The sequence below is a fragment of the Octopus bimaculoides genome, chromosome 2 (assembly GCF_001194135.2).
Source record: "Octopus bimaculoides isolate UCB-OBI-ISO-001 chromosome 2, ASM119413v2, whole genome shotgun sequence".
NCBI lineage: Eukaryota > Metazoa > Mollusca > Cephalopoda > Octopoda > Octopodidae > Octopus > Octopus bimaculoides.
Genome location: NC_068982.1, coordinates 33638965 through 33653435, shown reverse-complemented (window position 1 = coordinate 33653435; position 14471 = coordinate 33638965). Strand labels below are relative to the sequence as shown.

Below are 14471 nucleotides of genomic sequence, written 5' to 3'. Positions count from 1 at the left end.
ATATATGTATGTATGTATGTATATTGTGTAGGTAGTTAGGGTAAATAGGAAATTCTTTACGTGTTTAGCTAACTTGTAAGACTTTTTAATTCCTTTTAGCAAATGAAGCATGTAATAGTGAATGAATGATAGCAAAAACATTTCCTGTTTTGTTATTTATACACAAACACACACACACACACACACACACACACTACTTGGACATAGGGTGTATGTCTATTACTATGTTGGTTAAAGCACATTCACCATTTGGGCTACCTGATGTCATCCACAGTAATGATACAATTTTCAGTGGATTACTGTCAAGAAATCTGCAGTATTTGTCGAGTTTATAATTTATAAAGGAAATGGAAGAATAAAGATTCGTACTAAATCCATTTTCTGTTTCCTTTATCAATTATATATATATATATATATATATATATATATATATATATATATACACACTGAACTAAGGTCTGAATTCATGTCCACTAGCTTAACTATTGCACCTTGCACTAAATCAATGCTTATATACACTATTACATTGCTTCATATTACTGAATACAACAGGCCCTTGAAGATGGCCAGAGGATACAGCAGGTAAACTGTTGTGACTATAACAAGCAAAATCAGGCCCCTAATGTGAATGTATTGTTTGTTTGTTTGTTTGTTTGTTTGTATGTGTGTGTATGCAAGTGCATGCTTGTTTGTGTGTGTTTGGGCATCAGTTGTATTTGCCTAGCCTAGCAAGTGATTTGGACTAGGACCATGTGTTGAAACTGAAGTGATTATGTATGCATGTATTTATATCTGTTTATATCAATTTATGTCTGTCTATCTGTCTCCATCCATCCATCCATCCATCTATCAATCAATCACACTGTTGTTTTTTCCAATTAATGTTGATATTAACAAAATGTGATAAACAGCTTGTTTGTTTAGCTTGCAATAAAAATATCTTTTTATCATTGCTCATGCATTGTTCTTTTTTTTCCCCCTTTTTTTTTTAATTACTTTTTGTTTTCCAACTCTTTTTCATTTCAGATTAAGCATAGTTATTAAGCAGGTTATGTATTTATCGATAAAAGCAAAAGAAAAAAAAAAAAAAACTTCTTAGAACTGAACAAAAAACTTCCTAGAACTGAACAAAATGTTGCTAATTGGCTTTTTGTGTCTTTTATTGTTCTTTTGTCATTGATTTGGATGGCTGGTCTGTGCATGCTATTTTCATTCAGTATTTTTATTATTGCAGTTTAACAATTTAAAGGCTTGTCTTCTTTGTTTTAAATTTAATAATGCCCATGAGGTTAATTCAAATTTGAATACTTAAAATTAGAATCTAGTACCAAATCATCAAATACCTCCCCCCTCTCCACTTAGCCGAGGAGGCATTTCCTTTTTCTTTTCTTCTGTCTTGCAAGTTACTTAGCAACCTTCACCAAGGCTAGTGGCATGATAAAAAGCATCCAGTACACCTTGTAAAGTGGTTGGTATTAGGAAAAGTATCCATTGAAAGTGTGCCAAAGCAGACCCTGGAGCACTACACAGCCCTGTGACTTGTTGGATCCTGTCAAATTGTCCAACCCATGCCAGCATGGAAAGCTGATGGTCAATGATGATGATGATGATGATGACACTGCATGCATGCATACTCACAACCTGTAAATAATCTTTGGAAGCATCAGTGTAGTATATTTTTGGCGCAACATCAATTCCTGGAGCAGAAATACTTTTATTTCATTAACCCCCCCCCCTCCCAACTTTCCTCTTCTACCATAACTCTGCCAGCTTGTAATTTCTCATTAGTAAGTCAATTTGTTACTACTGTTATAAACATTCTCTTAAATCAGTGTCTCAGGTAGGAATTTTCTTCTCAGAAAACATCCAAACGGAAGCTTTCCAAATAAGTGTCATTGCTAATATCACTAATGATAAAACAAAATATTAATTAGTGATTTAATATTGGCTTCAAATTTTGGCACTAGGCCAGTAATTTTGGGGGAGGGGTTAAGTCATTTGTGTTGACACCAGTGTTCAAATAGTTCTTATTTTATTGACCTTAAAAGGATGAAAGCAAAGTCAATCTCAGCAGAATTTGAACTCAGAACATAAAGATGGATGAAGTTCCGCTAAGCATTTTGCCTGGCATGCTAATTCTTCTGCCAAGTTCACCACCTTAACTAGCAATTTAATATTGATGTCCAATTTTGGCAAAAGGCCAGCAATTTTGCGAGTTGGGTTTAAGTCGATTACATCGACCCCTGTGCTTAACTGGTACTTACTTTATCAACCCCAAAAGGATGAAAGGCAAAGTCAACCTCGATGGATATTTTCAACTCAGAACGTAAAGATGGACAATTGTTAAGCATTTTGCCCAACATGATAACAATTCTACCAGCTTGCAGCCTTAATTAAAGATTTACTGTTAGGAATATTATTTCATTGAGTCCAGTGGTCCTCAAATTGATAAATACCAATTATTCCCCCACTTCAATTGTTATTGACATCCATCCCCTTTGCATCCATGTATAATTCTCTGTCTTCGCCATGATGTTTGACAAGTTTAGAACATTTAGGTAAAAAAAAAAACATTCAATTTTTTTAAACCTTGCAAGTTTTTATCTTCTTTTTACAATTCTCACAGACCCTCCCACATAAATAATACATAGTTTAGTTGATTGTATACACATATGATGTCAGTGTACATAACTTTCATTCAAATTTGAATCATCATTATGTTTTTATTGTTTTTGGGTGTGTCTATCTTATAAAAAGCTTTGTTGCTTCATTATTGCTTTTTTTTTCTGTGTATGCTTTCTATTTGTATTGGTGGAAAATTGTGATTTTTTCTTCTTTTTTTTTTTGTCATATACATGTGTTTTTGAACAATGATACATTCTTTATTTATTTCTCATTTTATTTCAGAGGGTTGTTGTATGGTGTTTTCGCCCCAAGAATCTCCTGTTTATGTAAGTGAAAATCAAGTTTATAATGCATATATACTTCTGTATATTTACATATATTTAAAAGTTAAAAAAAAAAACTTGATACAGTCATAATATTTGAAAGATTTTCTTAAAAATTATTAGCTCTTTAAAAAAAAAAATAAAGATAAAAAAATAATGGCACAAACCTTTTGGAATGTACTTTTTGCATTGAGTGTAATCACCTTGATTATTTTAACCCTTTCGTTACTGTATTTATTTTGAGATGCTCTGTGTTTCTTTCAATTACTTTAAATATAACAAAGAATTTAGTAAAATAACTTAGTTATCATTCAGCTAGTGTTAGGAACATAAATTGTGACTAAGGTTTGGTGGAAGATTTTAATTCAAAACTTTTGAAAACAGGACATTTGTACTCAGAACCAGAGCTGGTTTCAGCCGGATTGGTAATGAAAGGGTTAAACACACGTTATGGGGAAATCTATATAGAGGAGATTGCTTTTAGTAATGGTATACATACACACACACTCTTTTATTGTGAAGTATTTAACAACACAAAAATTACATGATTATTATAAGAAGTAAAATTGTTACAAGTGAATTTATGAAGTTTGCTAGTTAGACTGACTTCTCCGAATTTTCTAATGATGCCCGTTATCATAAATTTGCTTTTTTTGCTGATTTATTGCCAAATGTACAAATAGAGACAATTGTTCTAGTTGTATTTTCTCCATATTTTACCTTGCTAAATGCCATAAAGTAGTAACACCAAATGGCTGTCCAGAAGTTGTACTTTTATTTAGCTAAAACTGTGCCTTTACACTACTTAGAAGAAAATATTTCCTAAGACAAACTAAGAAACGTGAATTTTTGTAAGAGAGTCATCAAAGAATGCATGACCATTGAGTACTCTGTTCTTTCTGAAATGTATTATTGAATTTTTAGTGTCTTTTTTCTAAGAAAATCTTCAGCTTCTTTCAGTGTCCGTCTATCAAATCTTCTCACATGGCTTTGGTCAGACTGGAGCTTTAGTAGAGGATACATGCCCAAGGTGCCACACAGTGAGGCTGAACCCAGAACTGTGTAATTGGGAAGCAAACTTCTTGCCACACAGCCATGACTGCACCCTGAAAGTATGGTATATTTAGGACTATTCTATCCTGGATGCTTACGCCTTCCTCTTTAAAGTCAACTGACCATGTTTTAAAGGAGATCTGAATGCTATTTTTAAGAGGTTGAGTGTTCACATAGAAACCCTGTTTTGGTTTGGCAGCTTACTGTGAGGCAAGCTTACAACCTTTTTAAGCCTACTTAGACTTCTGAAATTATTTGACTTACAGAAGTTGCTGTTGTTAGTCATTGGTCAAATTGATAGTTTGAATTGTAAGTTTTGTTAGTAACCTTTTTAGTACCAACTCACCTGAGACTACTCCTAGTTCTATATTACAAACTTTCTGTCTAATGTGATGTCTATATTACAAACTTTCTGTCTAATTAAAAATCTTTCACCAAAATTTTGTGTTAATTTATGTTTCTAACACCAGTTTAATAATGACAAAGTTATTTTACTAGATTCTTCATTGTTTTCCAAATTAATTGAAACAAGGTTATTGTATTGCAACAAAACAAGGGTGAAAAGAGAGTGTAGGTGGAAAAAAAAGCACCAGAAAGTTCAAGTCTGGGAATTTTGGTTGGCAGAACTGTTTAGTATCTGTTGTATGGAATAAGACAATTCTTTTTTCTTCAGTTTTGTCTTTTCTGTAAAGTGTATTCCACAATATAAGAGATATAGTATACTCAAAACTGGCCACTTCTTTTCCATTGTAAGGTCAACTGTTTCATTAAATATTACATTGCATTTCATTAAATATTACATTAAATATTACATACTTGTGAAATGTATGGCCTTTATGAAGCTCTCTCAATATAAGACTTATACATGTCCATGTGTACCCCCAAATACATACACACACATGCATAAGATATAAATACACACAGATGCTCATATTCATCCAAATATCTACTTATAGATGCACTCACATATGCAGCTATACATTAATTTTTGTGATTCAAAACAGTGGACAGTGGTATATTTAGGTCTCCTCAAAGTATGTGTTTTCAAAATTTATCTTTTTAGCATAATTATGCTGACTTAAAAAGTATATATATATATATATTTGAGAGTTCAGATGAACTTTGAAGAATAATGAACAGCAAATGTTGTAATAATCAGGGAGAGCAATTCTCAATGTTTTCTCAGTTGCTGTTTAGAATGTTTGTATCTCATGATTAAACATGTGAGAAATACTGTGTTGTGTGACACAATTTTAAGCCCTCTTTAAATGACTACAATGATTTATGTATAAGAATGTGCTTTTAGTTGAAAGGCCATTATGAGACATGGAATTATAATTATTGCCAAGGAAAACACATGGAAAGTAATGTAGAAAATTGGCCGTTGCTATTACTTTAACCCTTTTGTTACTGTATTTATTTTGAGATGCTTTGTGTTTCTTTCAATTAATTCTAAATATAACAAAGAATTTAGTAAAATAAGTTATCATTAAGCTAGTGTACGAACATAAATTGTGACTAAGGTTTGGTGGAAGATTTTAATTTGAAAATTATGAAAACAAGACATTTGTACTACAGAGCCAGAGGTTTCAGCCAGGTTGGTATTGAAAGAGTTAAAAGTGCTTGATATTAGAGCAATTGAGGCCTTATTTAAAAAATGAGGCATGTTGTATGTTACACAGTAAATACTTACTAATGTATGTTGGTTGAAAGTTTTGGCACAAGACCAGTAATTTTGGGAGAGGAATAAATTGATTACATTGATCTCAAAGCTCAGCTGGTGCTTATTTTGTTGACCCTAAAAAGATGACAGGCAAAGTTGACCTTGGTGGAATTTGAACTCAGAACGTAAAGGAGAAAATGGCACTAGGCATTTTTGCCTGGTATGCTCATGGTTCTGCCAGCTTGTTGCCTTCATTTATTGATTTATATTAGCCCTTTTGAGATAGAGCTTCGTTTGGAGTTTCAGTGCCAAGAAGGTGCAGCCCATTTCACAAGCCCTACAGAGGGCATGCACTTGTTTTTCAAAAAAAAAAATAAAAATAAAAAAATAATAATACTATATATATTCTTGTAGGAAATTGAATGAACTAATACAATCTTCTTTGTCACTTGACTTTTTGACCAATAGACCAGCCCTGTCATCTCCTAAGGGTTAAATAAATGACAATGGAACAGGAATTACATAATCAACTTCATTAGCTTACAGCTGTTTCTGCTATAAGATGCAGTGAGCTCTGAGCTTTCTCGATGCTTCTAACATTTTGGAAGCTATAAAGTGATACACAAGCACTCAGCTTTGAGTGCACCTGATCTTTTAGCAAAACAGTTGTAAACTAATGCAGTTGTTCATATAATTCCTGTTCCCTTGTCATTCTTTTAATTTCATATTACACTTTGTACTTGCCTTACTCTAAAGCATATGTTTATTGAATTCTAACAGCAGGTTATTAGTTGTCATCATCTCTGTTGTCATTGTCACCGTTGTCGTCTCCTCTAATGTCTGTTCTCCCTGCTGGCATAGGTTGGCCAGTTTGACTAGAACTGGAGAGCTTCCCAGGCTCCATTTCATTTGTTTTGGCATGGTTTCTGTGGCTGGATGCCCTTCCTAATGCCGATCACTTTACAAAATGTACTGAGTGTTTTTAACATTACACTGGCATTCCTCTGTGATTCATTCAATAATGCACTATCACCTGATGAAATGAATCAGTGATGATGATCAATTGGATGCCCATGGATAATACGGACTATACTGTACTAATCCCAAGAATACTGACTCTGATGTCAAAATTATATGATTTGTAGAAATGTGCATAGTGATGTACCAAATCTTCTCACAAGCTTTTGATTATAGAAGTAGAAGACACTTGTCCCTGCCATGAGGTTGGACTGAACTTGGAACCATGTGGTTGGGAAGTAAGTTTCTTATCACTCAGCCACACCTATATAGATATACATATATAGTGTAAAATTAATTGTTTTGTGATGTTGTTTGTGAAAAACATTATATGAGCGTCGGCTGAAGAATTCATAAGCTGATAAGATACTCTCATGGAATATGACCAAATGACTTATTTTTCAACATAATACCCTTTGCGATTCACACACTGCTTCCATCACTATTGCAGTGCTTGTATCCCATTAGTGAAAAAGTTTTTATCTTGTTGATCAAATATGAGGCAATCATTACTGCAATACTGGTTCCCAGCCAAGTCTTTTTTTTTTTTTTCATGTTGAGGAATAGATGATAGTCAGATAGGACCAAATCAGGAGAATATGGAGGGGGATCAACCAGTTCAAAACCACAGTCATGCACAGCAGCCATTGAAAGCAAGGTCTTGTATGCTGGAGCATTGTCCTGATGAAACAAGACGCCTTTTGTCAATTTTCCTGGGTGTTTGGTTTTGATAGTCTTTAGTAACTGGCTCAACAAGTTGGCATAGTACTCTCCATTGAGGATGTGACCTTTTTGAAGATGCTAAATTTTGTCCATTTTCAAGAGAAGTCAATACTAGTTACTTTTGAAGTATTCTTTGAGCAATCAGGTGTCAGTTTATCTGGAAAGAAAAAAATGCAGTTATTAATAAGAGTTGAAATGCATGCAATATTTTGCATTTCTTGCATTACCCCTTCATACTCATCCTATGAACTTTTCAATTCACCCTTGTGAAAATGGAATTTGAAAGAGTTATTTTACATAGGAGTTGATGTGTTTCTCTCTGCACGCATGTTAAAATGTTGGTTCAAAGTGTTGATATCTCCATGTGCATTTAGAAATAGTTCATGAGTATATGTGATGTTCTTATGAATTATACTGATCTGTGTTTGAACTTGCATAACCTATAACATAGCTATATATTATCCAAGTTTAACAGTGCTTTAGGAAGAAGAATTTATATCTCTAATGGTTAGTAAAAGATGTTGACATTTTAAATAAATGAAGCTCTGAAATTGAAGTTACAAAAAAAAAAAATGTCTATGTAGCTGGTAAACACATGATGAATCCAATGATTAGATGTATATCATCATTGCTTTAACATCTGTTTTCTATGTAAACATGGGTTGGATAGAGCTGACACATAAATCATAGTTACTCATTCTATTCTTTTGTCACTTCGTTTATGAGGCCCTAATGACTGTAAACTGGTAGTGAATTATCTGAATTGATGTTTCTTTAGTCTATTTTACAAAATCACTATGCATGAAATATTATAGAGTTGTATCAATTGTTCTGATATACATTGAAAAATTTGGTGTAATAATTGTTTATTTCAGACCATTTTAATATTTGATTGTTATTGCAAATAAAATATAAAAATAAATACAACATAATAAGGTCATGCAAAAATCTAGTTTGCATAATGCCATTTGGTTATTTAACTGTTATTCTTCTGTATTGATATATTTCACATGACAAATTTAACTGAATCTCTCATCTCAAATTACATAATGTTCACACGTGTGTGTGCATGCATGTCCACACAGACACAAACACACTGGCCCTGTAATACAACAGATATGTGCTAGGTGTCACTGAATGGTTGAACAGCATTTGCTGTAGCTACATAGTTCAATTCTGCAGACAACAAAAAGTATAATCTATAGACAGAATGCTGGTTCTGTTTTTGCATGTGCTCTTCCCCAGTCATGTTGCATAACATTTCCCCCCCATTTAATTTGAGGATTTTGTGGAAACTCTCCCCATCTCTGTTTTACATGGTACATGCCAGCAATATCCCATATTTTTGGTTGAATTTACACTGATTTCATGGTAGCATGAAATTGACAATACTGATAGTATGGTTATTACAGAGAGACATTTGACCCTTTTCTCACTCATAGTTGAAGTCACTGCACTTGGGAAAAGTACATGCTGTCTCAGTTGCTTTCATTGAAAAGTTCACAAAGATCTGGTCAACTATTCTCATACACGTAACAGATATTGTAACTGCATTTGTGCTTCTGTTAATTCCTTTGTCATTATATCTCTACTCACTGTATGTAATATTGTCAATTCCAAAATAACATTTGTCATTTGAGACAGGGGGAGATAGATAAGTCACTGATGTCCATTTTCTGTGGTCAGCAATCTTTCCGCATGTGATTAAATTCCATTTCTATGTCCTGTAAAAATGTTATAGCTAGTTTTAATTGTGCCTTGATATACCTGAATACTAATAGAGGTGAACAATGGTAAAATTGAGTGATAGAGGAGTGTGTCAAGTACAAACCGCTGCAATGATACAAATGTGAATTTATAATCTGGGTAGGGAAGCTCTAGGTTTCAAAGCAGTTGTCTGTAAATATTCTCTTTCTTTGTGAAAAAATGCTCACATTTGCAGGACAGCAAAGTTTTTCTATTCTGTTGCAAACAACTATATCAGGTTTGATGCATTTGCACTTGGCAGAAGTTTTGATGAGTGTTCTACCAATATTTCTTGCTTTGATATGTATGTTTTCAATAACAGGATTATTCTCTATATTTATCCCAGTTTGGTTTTTCCTATCCATAACATTGTATATTGTTTTAACAACATAATTTAATGAGAGGTTGTACATTGATGACATTTTTGGGAAGCTCCTGATCACATGTAATATCTCCCACAGAATCCTAACAAAATCAACACTTTTGGCTGCATCTTGGGGGTTTAAAGCTTTCATAGATCTTTATGTACATTGGGTATTTAGTAACTATCTCCTTCTCTTGAATTTCATGAGTATAATTTTTAAAAATGTGACATAACATAGGGGTTGTGAATCCAAGATAGGTTACACTTCATGTTAATGTTGGCTGGCTGGAATGCAGTACACTTTCTTGTAGAAGTCTAGTTTCTTATTGAAACCAGGCTGAGACTGTGGCTACTGTCAATCAGTATCAATGATAATTGAAGGAAATTCAATCAACAGTTGAGTGAGCCAGCCATTTGATATGACTAAAAAAGGTACGATGAAGTCTGGTTGGAGAGGTGATGTGAGGTAGGTACCTGTTTGGCAAGTTGGACTTGCATGACTCCACAATTTGATTGATGGTGAGAATCCAGAAATGGACTTAAGATAGAATAAGTCAGTTGATCTAGTAGGCAGGATCTCACATCAGTAAAGTGGAAGGTGGGGGTTGGATGGAGTGCAACTGTACAGTAGTTGAGAGGTAGGCTCCAAAACAGTGTGCATTGTCTCCTGATGGCTCCTGGAATCTCGTAAGCAGAGTTTTTGACTGGCAGCTCTTGCAATAACCAAGCCATTTCCAAATCTCTAAGCTTTAGGGAAACATTCATGCATTACCATTATTTGCCAAATGAGAAGTGCTTTCCTTCAAAGCTTTTGTTGGGTTACTCTAGTCCAGCAATTCTGGAAGGTATTTGGATATCAGTACTTTTTGAGGCATTCACTACTTGTTTATAGATGTTGTTTCTTTTACTTTTGAGCACTTAGTTAATATATTTTTGCTACCATTGTTTTGCAGACTTTAGCTGAACAATACCATACTACATGCAAAGCTGCCTACATTGATTTTAAGCTTCTTTCCTTCTCTTTTCGTCTATGAGAGAGCTTATCAGTGCTCCTGTTTTCATGGAAACTTGCAGATGATATCAGTATCTTTCAGGTTTTAATATTTGCGGAGCAGACTTCTGCTATGCAGTAGTTGAGTTTCCCTAATACTGGTATTAAACATGGCAAGTGTATTGTTTTGTGTTGGCAAGCATACACAAGACAATATCTCATAAGGGTTTAGTTGAACAGAAGCAGACTGAAATAAGTAAAAGATGTAGATTGTGTGTGTGTGTGTGTGTGTGTGTGTGTGTGTGTGTGTGTGTGTGTGTGTGTGTGTGTGTGTGCATACATGCATGCATGTGGAAGATGATGGAGCTATTTATTCATAGCTGAATGCCTGTAACCTACAAATTTTACGAGTGCTACATCACTTTCTTTGACTAATTTATAAAAATAATTTATGTGTGTACTGCTGCTTTTGTTTTCACAGCTAATTAGGTCTAAGATGTTAAAATAAGTTATTACATGTAGATAACAGCTTTGTTACATCATTATTTTCAGAAATGTATAGCAGGACTATACATATAGAATATGATGTTGTGCATGTTTAGCCCCAGGTCGGTCCTGAATGAACAAATCTGGGATGAAAGACATTTCATCCGTGACAAACCCATCTCCTCACAGGCATTGCATATCAAGAACCACAATATTAGTCCTTTCAAGACAGTGAGATGTGATTTGAGGGACATTTGCCTACTATTTCTTGCATGTCAAGCAACCATATAAAGGTTCCTTTGTTGATTTATGATATATTACTCCAGGTCATTGGTGACATTATTAATGTTCTAGCGTTTTTAGATCTTCCTCTCAGTGAGCTTAATGGTGATTAAAGGTGATTATTTTTCCATTGAAATGACACCTAGCATCTTATTTATATCTAGGTTATCCACGTCCTGGCATACATTCATATTGTTGATGTTTAACTCGAATCCAGCTTTCATTGAACAGACCTGTAATCAAAAGCACTCCAAGGTGTAACCATCCGACTTCATTTACATACATTACATAGAGCTACATCATTATCTAACATGAGATCCCTTTCCTATAATCACATGGTGTGATTTGAGTGAGATCTGGCTACTATTTCTAGCATGTTGAGTAACCTTGCTGTGGCCTCCTTATTAATCTGGCATAAATTGTTGTCTATACTAGTCATTAGGGTTGCCATCTTTTGTATCCATTTTTATTCATTAGCTTAGCTTTAGGTTTTATCTGTTGAAAATTCAGTCTAATTACTTTTAAGATCTTCAGTATTGCTTCATTGTTTAACTTTCTTGTCACTGTGTTTCATAATTATATAGATCAATTAAAATTTTATTTCTATTTGATGATGAGGGGTAAAACAGGAATGATCTGTATTTTCTGTGATATTGCTTTTTGTTAGTACTAATACACTTCTTTTGAACATGTCGCTTATTTGCCCTTATTCTTTTACTTGTTTTAGCCATTAGTCTGAAACAAGGGTACCACCTTGTAAAGTTTTTAGATGAAGGAATAAACTCCAGTACTTATTATTTTTTTTTAAAGCCTGGTATTATTCTATTGATCTCTTTTTACTGAACTGCTAAGTTATGGAATGTAAACACACCAATGCTGGTTGTCAAGTGGTGGTGGGAGACAAACACATAGACAAAGAAACTCACACACATCATCATCATTTAATGTGCACCTTCCATGCTGGCACGAGTTGGATAGTTTGACAGGAGCTGGCCAGACAGGAGCCTGCACTAGACTTCTGTGTCTGTTTTGGCAGGGTTTTTATGGCTGGATGCCCTTCCTAACACCCACCACCCAGCAGAGTGGACTGAGTGCTTTTTTGTGGCACAAGCACAGGCAAGATCAGTTTTGACAGGGTTTTTACAGTTAGATGCCCTTCCAAATGCCAACTATTTTACAGTGTGGACTGGATGTTTTTTAAGTGTCATCAGCATATATAATATACAATGAGCTTCTTTCAGTTTCTGTCTGCCAAATGCACTCACAAAGCTCTAGTACAGCAGAAAACACTTGCCCAAGGTGCCATGCAGTGGAACTGAACTCAGAACCATATGATTGGGAAGCAATCTTTTTCTAAGATGCAGAGGTAGTTATTCTCTATGGATATGCAAATTTAATGTCTATTCCTTCAGCTGGTCAATTGATATCTGCTTCTCACATGCAATTTCAGATCATCCTGGAAGAGATGTTAGATGAATGCAGCCCCATTTTTTCCCCCCTAATTAGTAACTTAAATTGTCTTTAATTTACTAATCAATCTAAAAGTGCTTACAAGTTCTATACAAAATTAAAACAAAAATCGCCACCACCACCACCACAACTACTTCTAAGCTTGTTATCATTGATTTGATTATTATAGACACTTAGGGCTTAGCATAGAAAAAGAGATTATGTTTGTTCATGTCACGTTTCTTAGGGCAATAGCTGGATGATTGAACCATTTAATCTTTGATTTGGGAGGTTACTGATTAACAGTCAGATAAAGAAATCTAGTTAGTATGTTAGTTCCAGAGGGATTTGTTTAAAAAATGTTTTGGCCAAGCATTTTAGTATTAAGTCTGGCAGAGTGAATTGTTGTAGAGGTGGATAGTTTAATAATCATGTATGTTTAGGTGGAACTAACAGAAATTTAGCTAGTCTAGAAGAGTAAATGCATTTTAATAGTGTTGGATAGCAGATGGTGGTTGTATTAAGTTGTTTATATGATGAAAAGCTTTTTCTTATCTCTAGTCTAGGGAAATGTCTAATATATGAGTCAATGTCCTGGTTTCACCATTCCTTTTATACAAGAAATATATCATTGAAAGGAAATGTATACTTTTTAGAGTATTAGTAGCTATTCAGCTATTTATGAAAAAAAAAAAGACTGTTTATTTGCAAAAGCTGCAAGCAAATCTTGAGGTAACTTACTGTTGGTAATATATGTGTTGGAGAGATCTTCAATGACATATGTTGCTTTTGAGTAGTCTGGCAGGAAACTTCCATTTCAGTATGTGAGAAACAGCTGAAGCCCATTGGTAGATAACTTCATTAACTTTGGTGTGTTTTATGCTAATTCAGCAAGACTTACTGGTGCTTTTCTTTATTGCTTTTTCCTTTCAGTTAATTACATTTGGAAAATCAAATCTGAAATATCAAATTTATATTTTGAACAGGGAGGAGATGAATTGGTTGTAACTGTAGACAATTTGAATTTGCCCGCTGAAGCTGAATTCTTCATCTTGTATACTGGTTCAAATGAGCGGCGTGTTACAAGAGCTCAGAGGATCAACAATTTAACATTTCAAGCAAATATTCCTGGTAAGTGATGGAAGAAATGCATTATAGAATGTGTAATATATGGCATTAATTATCAATAATGAAATGTTTGTATTTATTTTTGTTTTAATTGAATGTTTAATTATCCCGAACCCAAATCTGTTTTTATTTTTTGTTTTATTTTGGATCCACAAATGTTTAAGATGCTTCAAAGAAGTATTGATCGGAGAAGTAGCAAGAAAAACAACTAGATGTACACGGTGTGTAAGATATTTGAGGACAGATTTACGCTTATAAAAGAAACAGATATATAATAACAGATAATAACTTAAATCACCAACTACAAGATCACTATTATTCTTTTGTTTTCCCTTTTGTGTCAGCTACCTAAGTTGTCCCTGCCCCTCAGAACTGGACTAGGTTTACTGCCCTAGAGGTGCCTCATCTTTTTTCCTTTTGTTTTCTGTTCCTCCATCTCTATTGTACACTTTCTGTCTGTCCTTCCTTCCGACAATGGCAGCTCTTTCTTTCTTTCCCCCCCCCTCTCTCTCATTTTTTTTCTCTTTACAAAAGTTCAAGCAGAATATAAATTCCACTAGGTTGAGAGGGCTTGCAAAGTTTATATGCACTTTATATATATATATATATATATATATATAT

The 14471-nt window shown here is 34.1% G+C and overlaps 1 protein-coding gene across 16 annotated transcripts in view; it reads left to right on the top strand.

Annotated features, from left to right (window-relative positions):
* LOC106868006 (rho guanine nucleotide exchange factor 28) overlaps positions 1 to 14471 on the top strand; it is a 561000-nt gene that overhangs the window by 187515 nt on the left and 359014 nt on the right. For all 16 annotated transcript variants that reach the window (XM_052976095.1, XM_052976105.1, XM_052976107.1 and 13 more), the window contains 2 exons: positions 2908 to 2951; positions 13709 to 13853. In XM_052976095.1, the coding sequence (XP_052832055.1) occupies positions 2908 to 2951; positions 13709 to 13853 (189 nt within the window). The remainder of the gene's footprint in view (positions 1 to 2907; positions 2952 to 13708; positions 13854 to 14471) is intronic.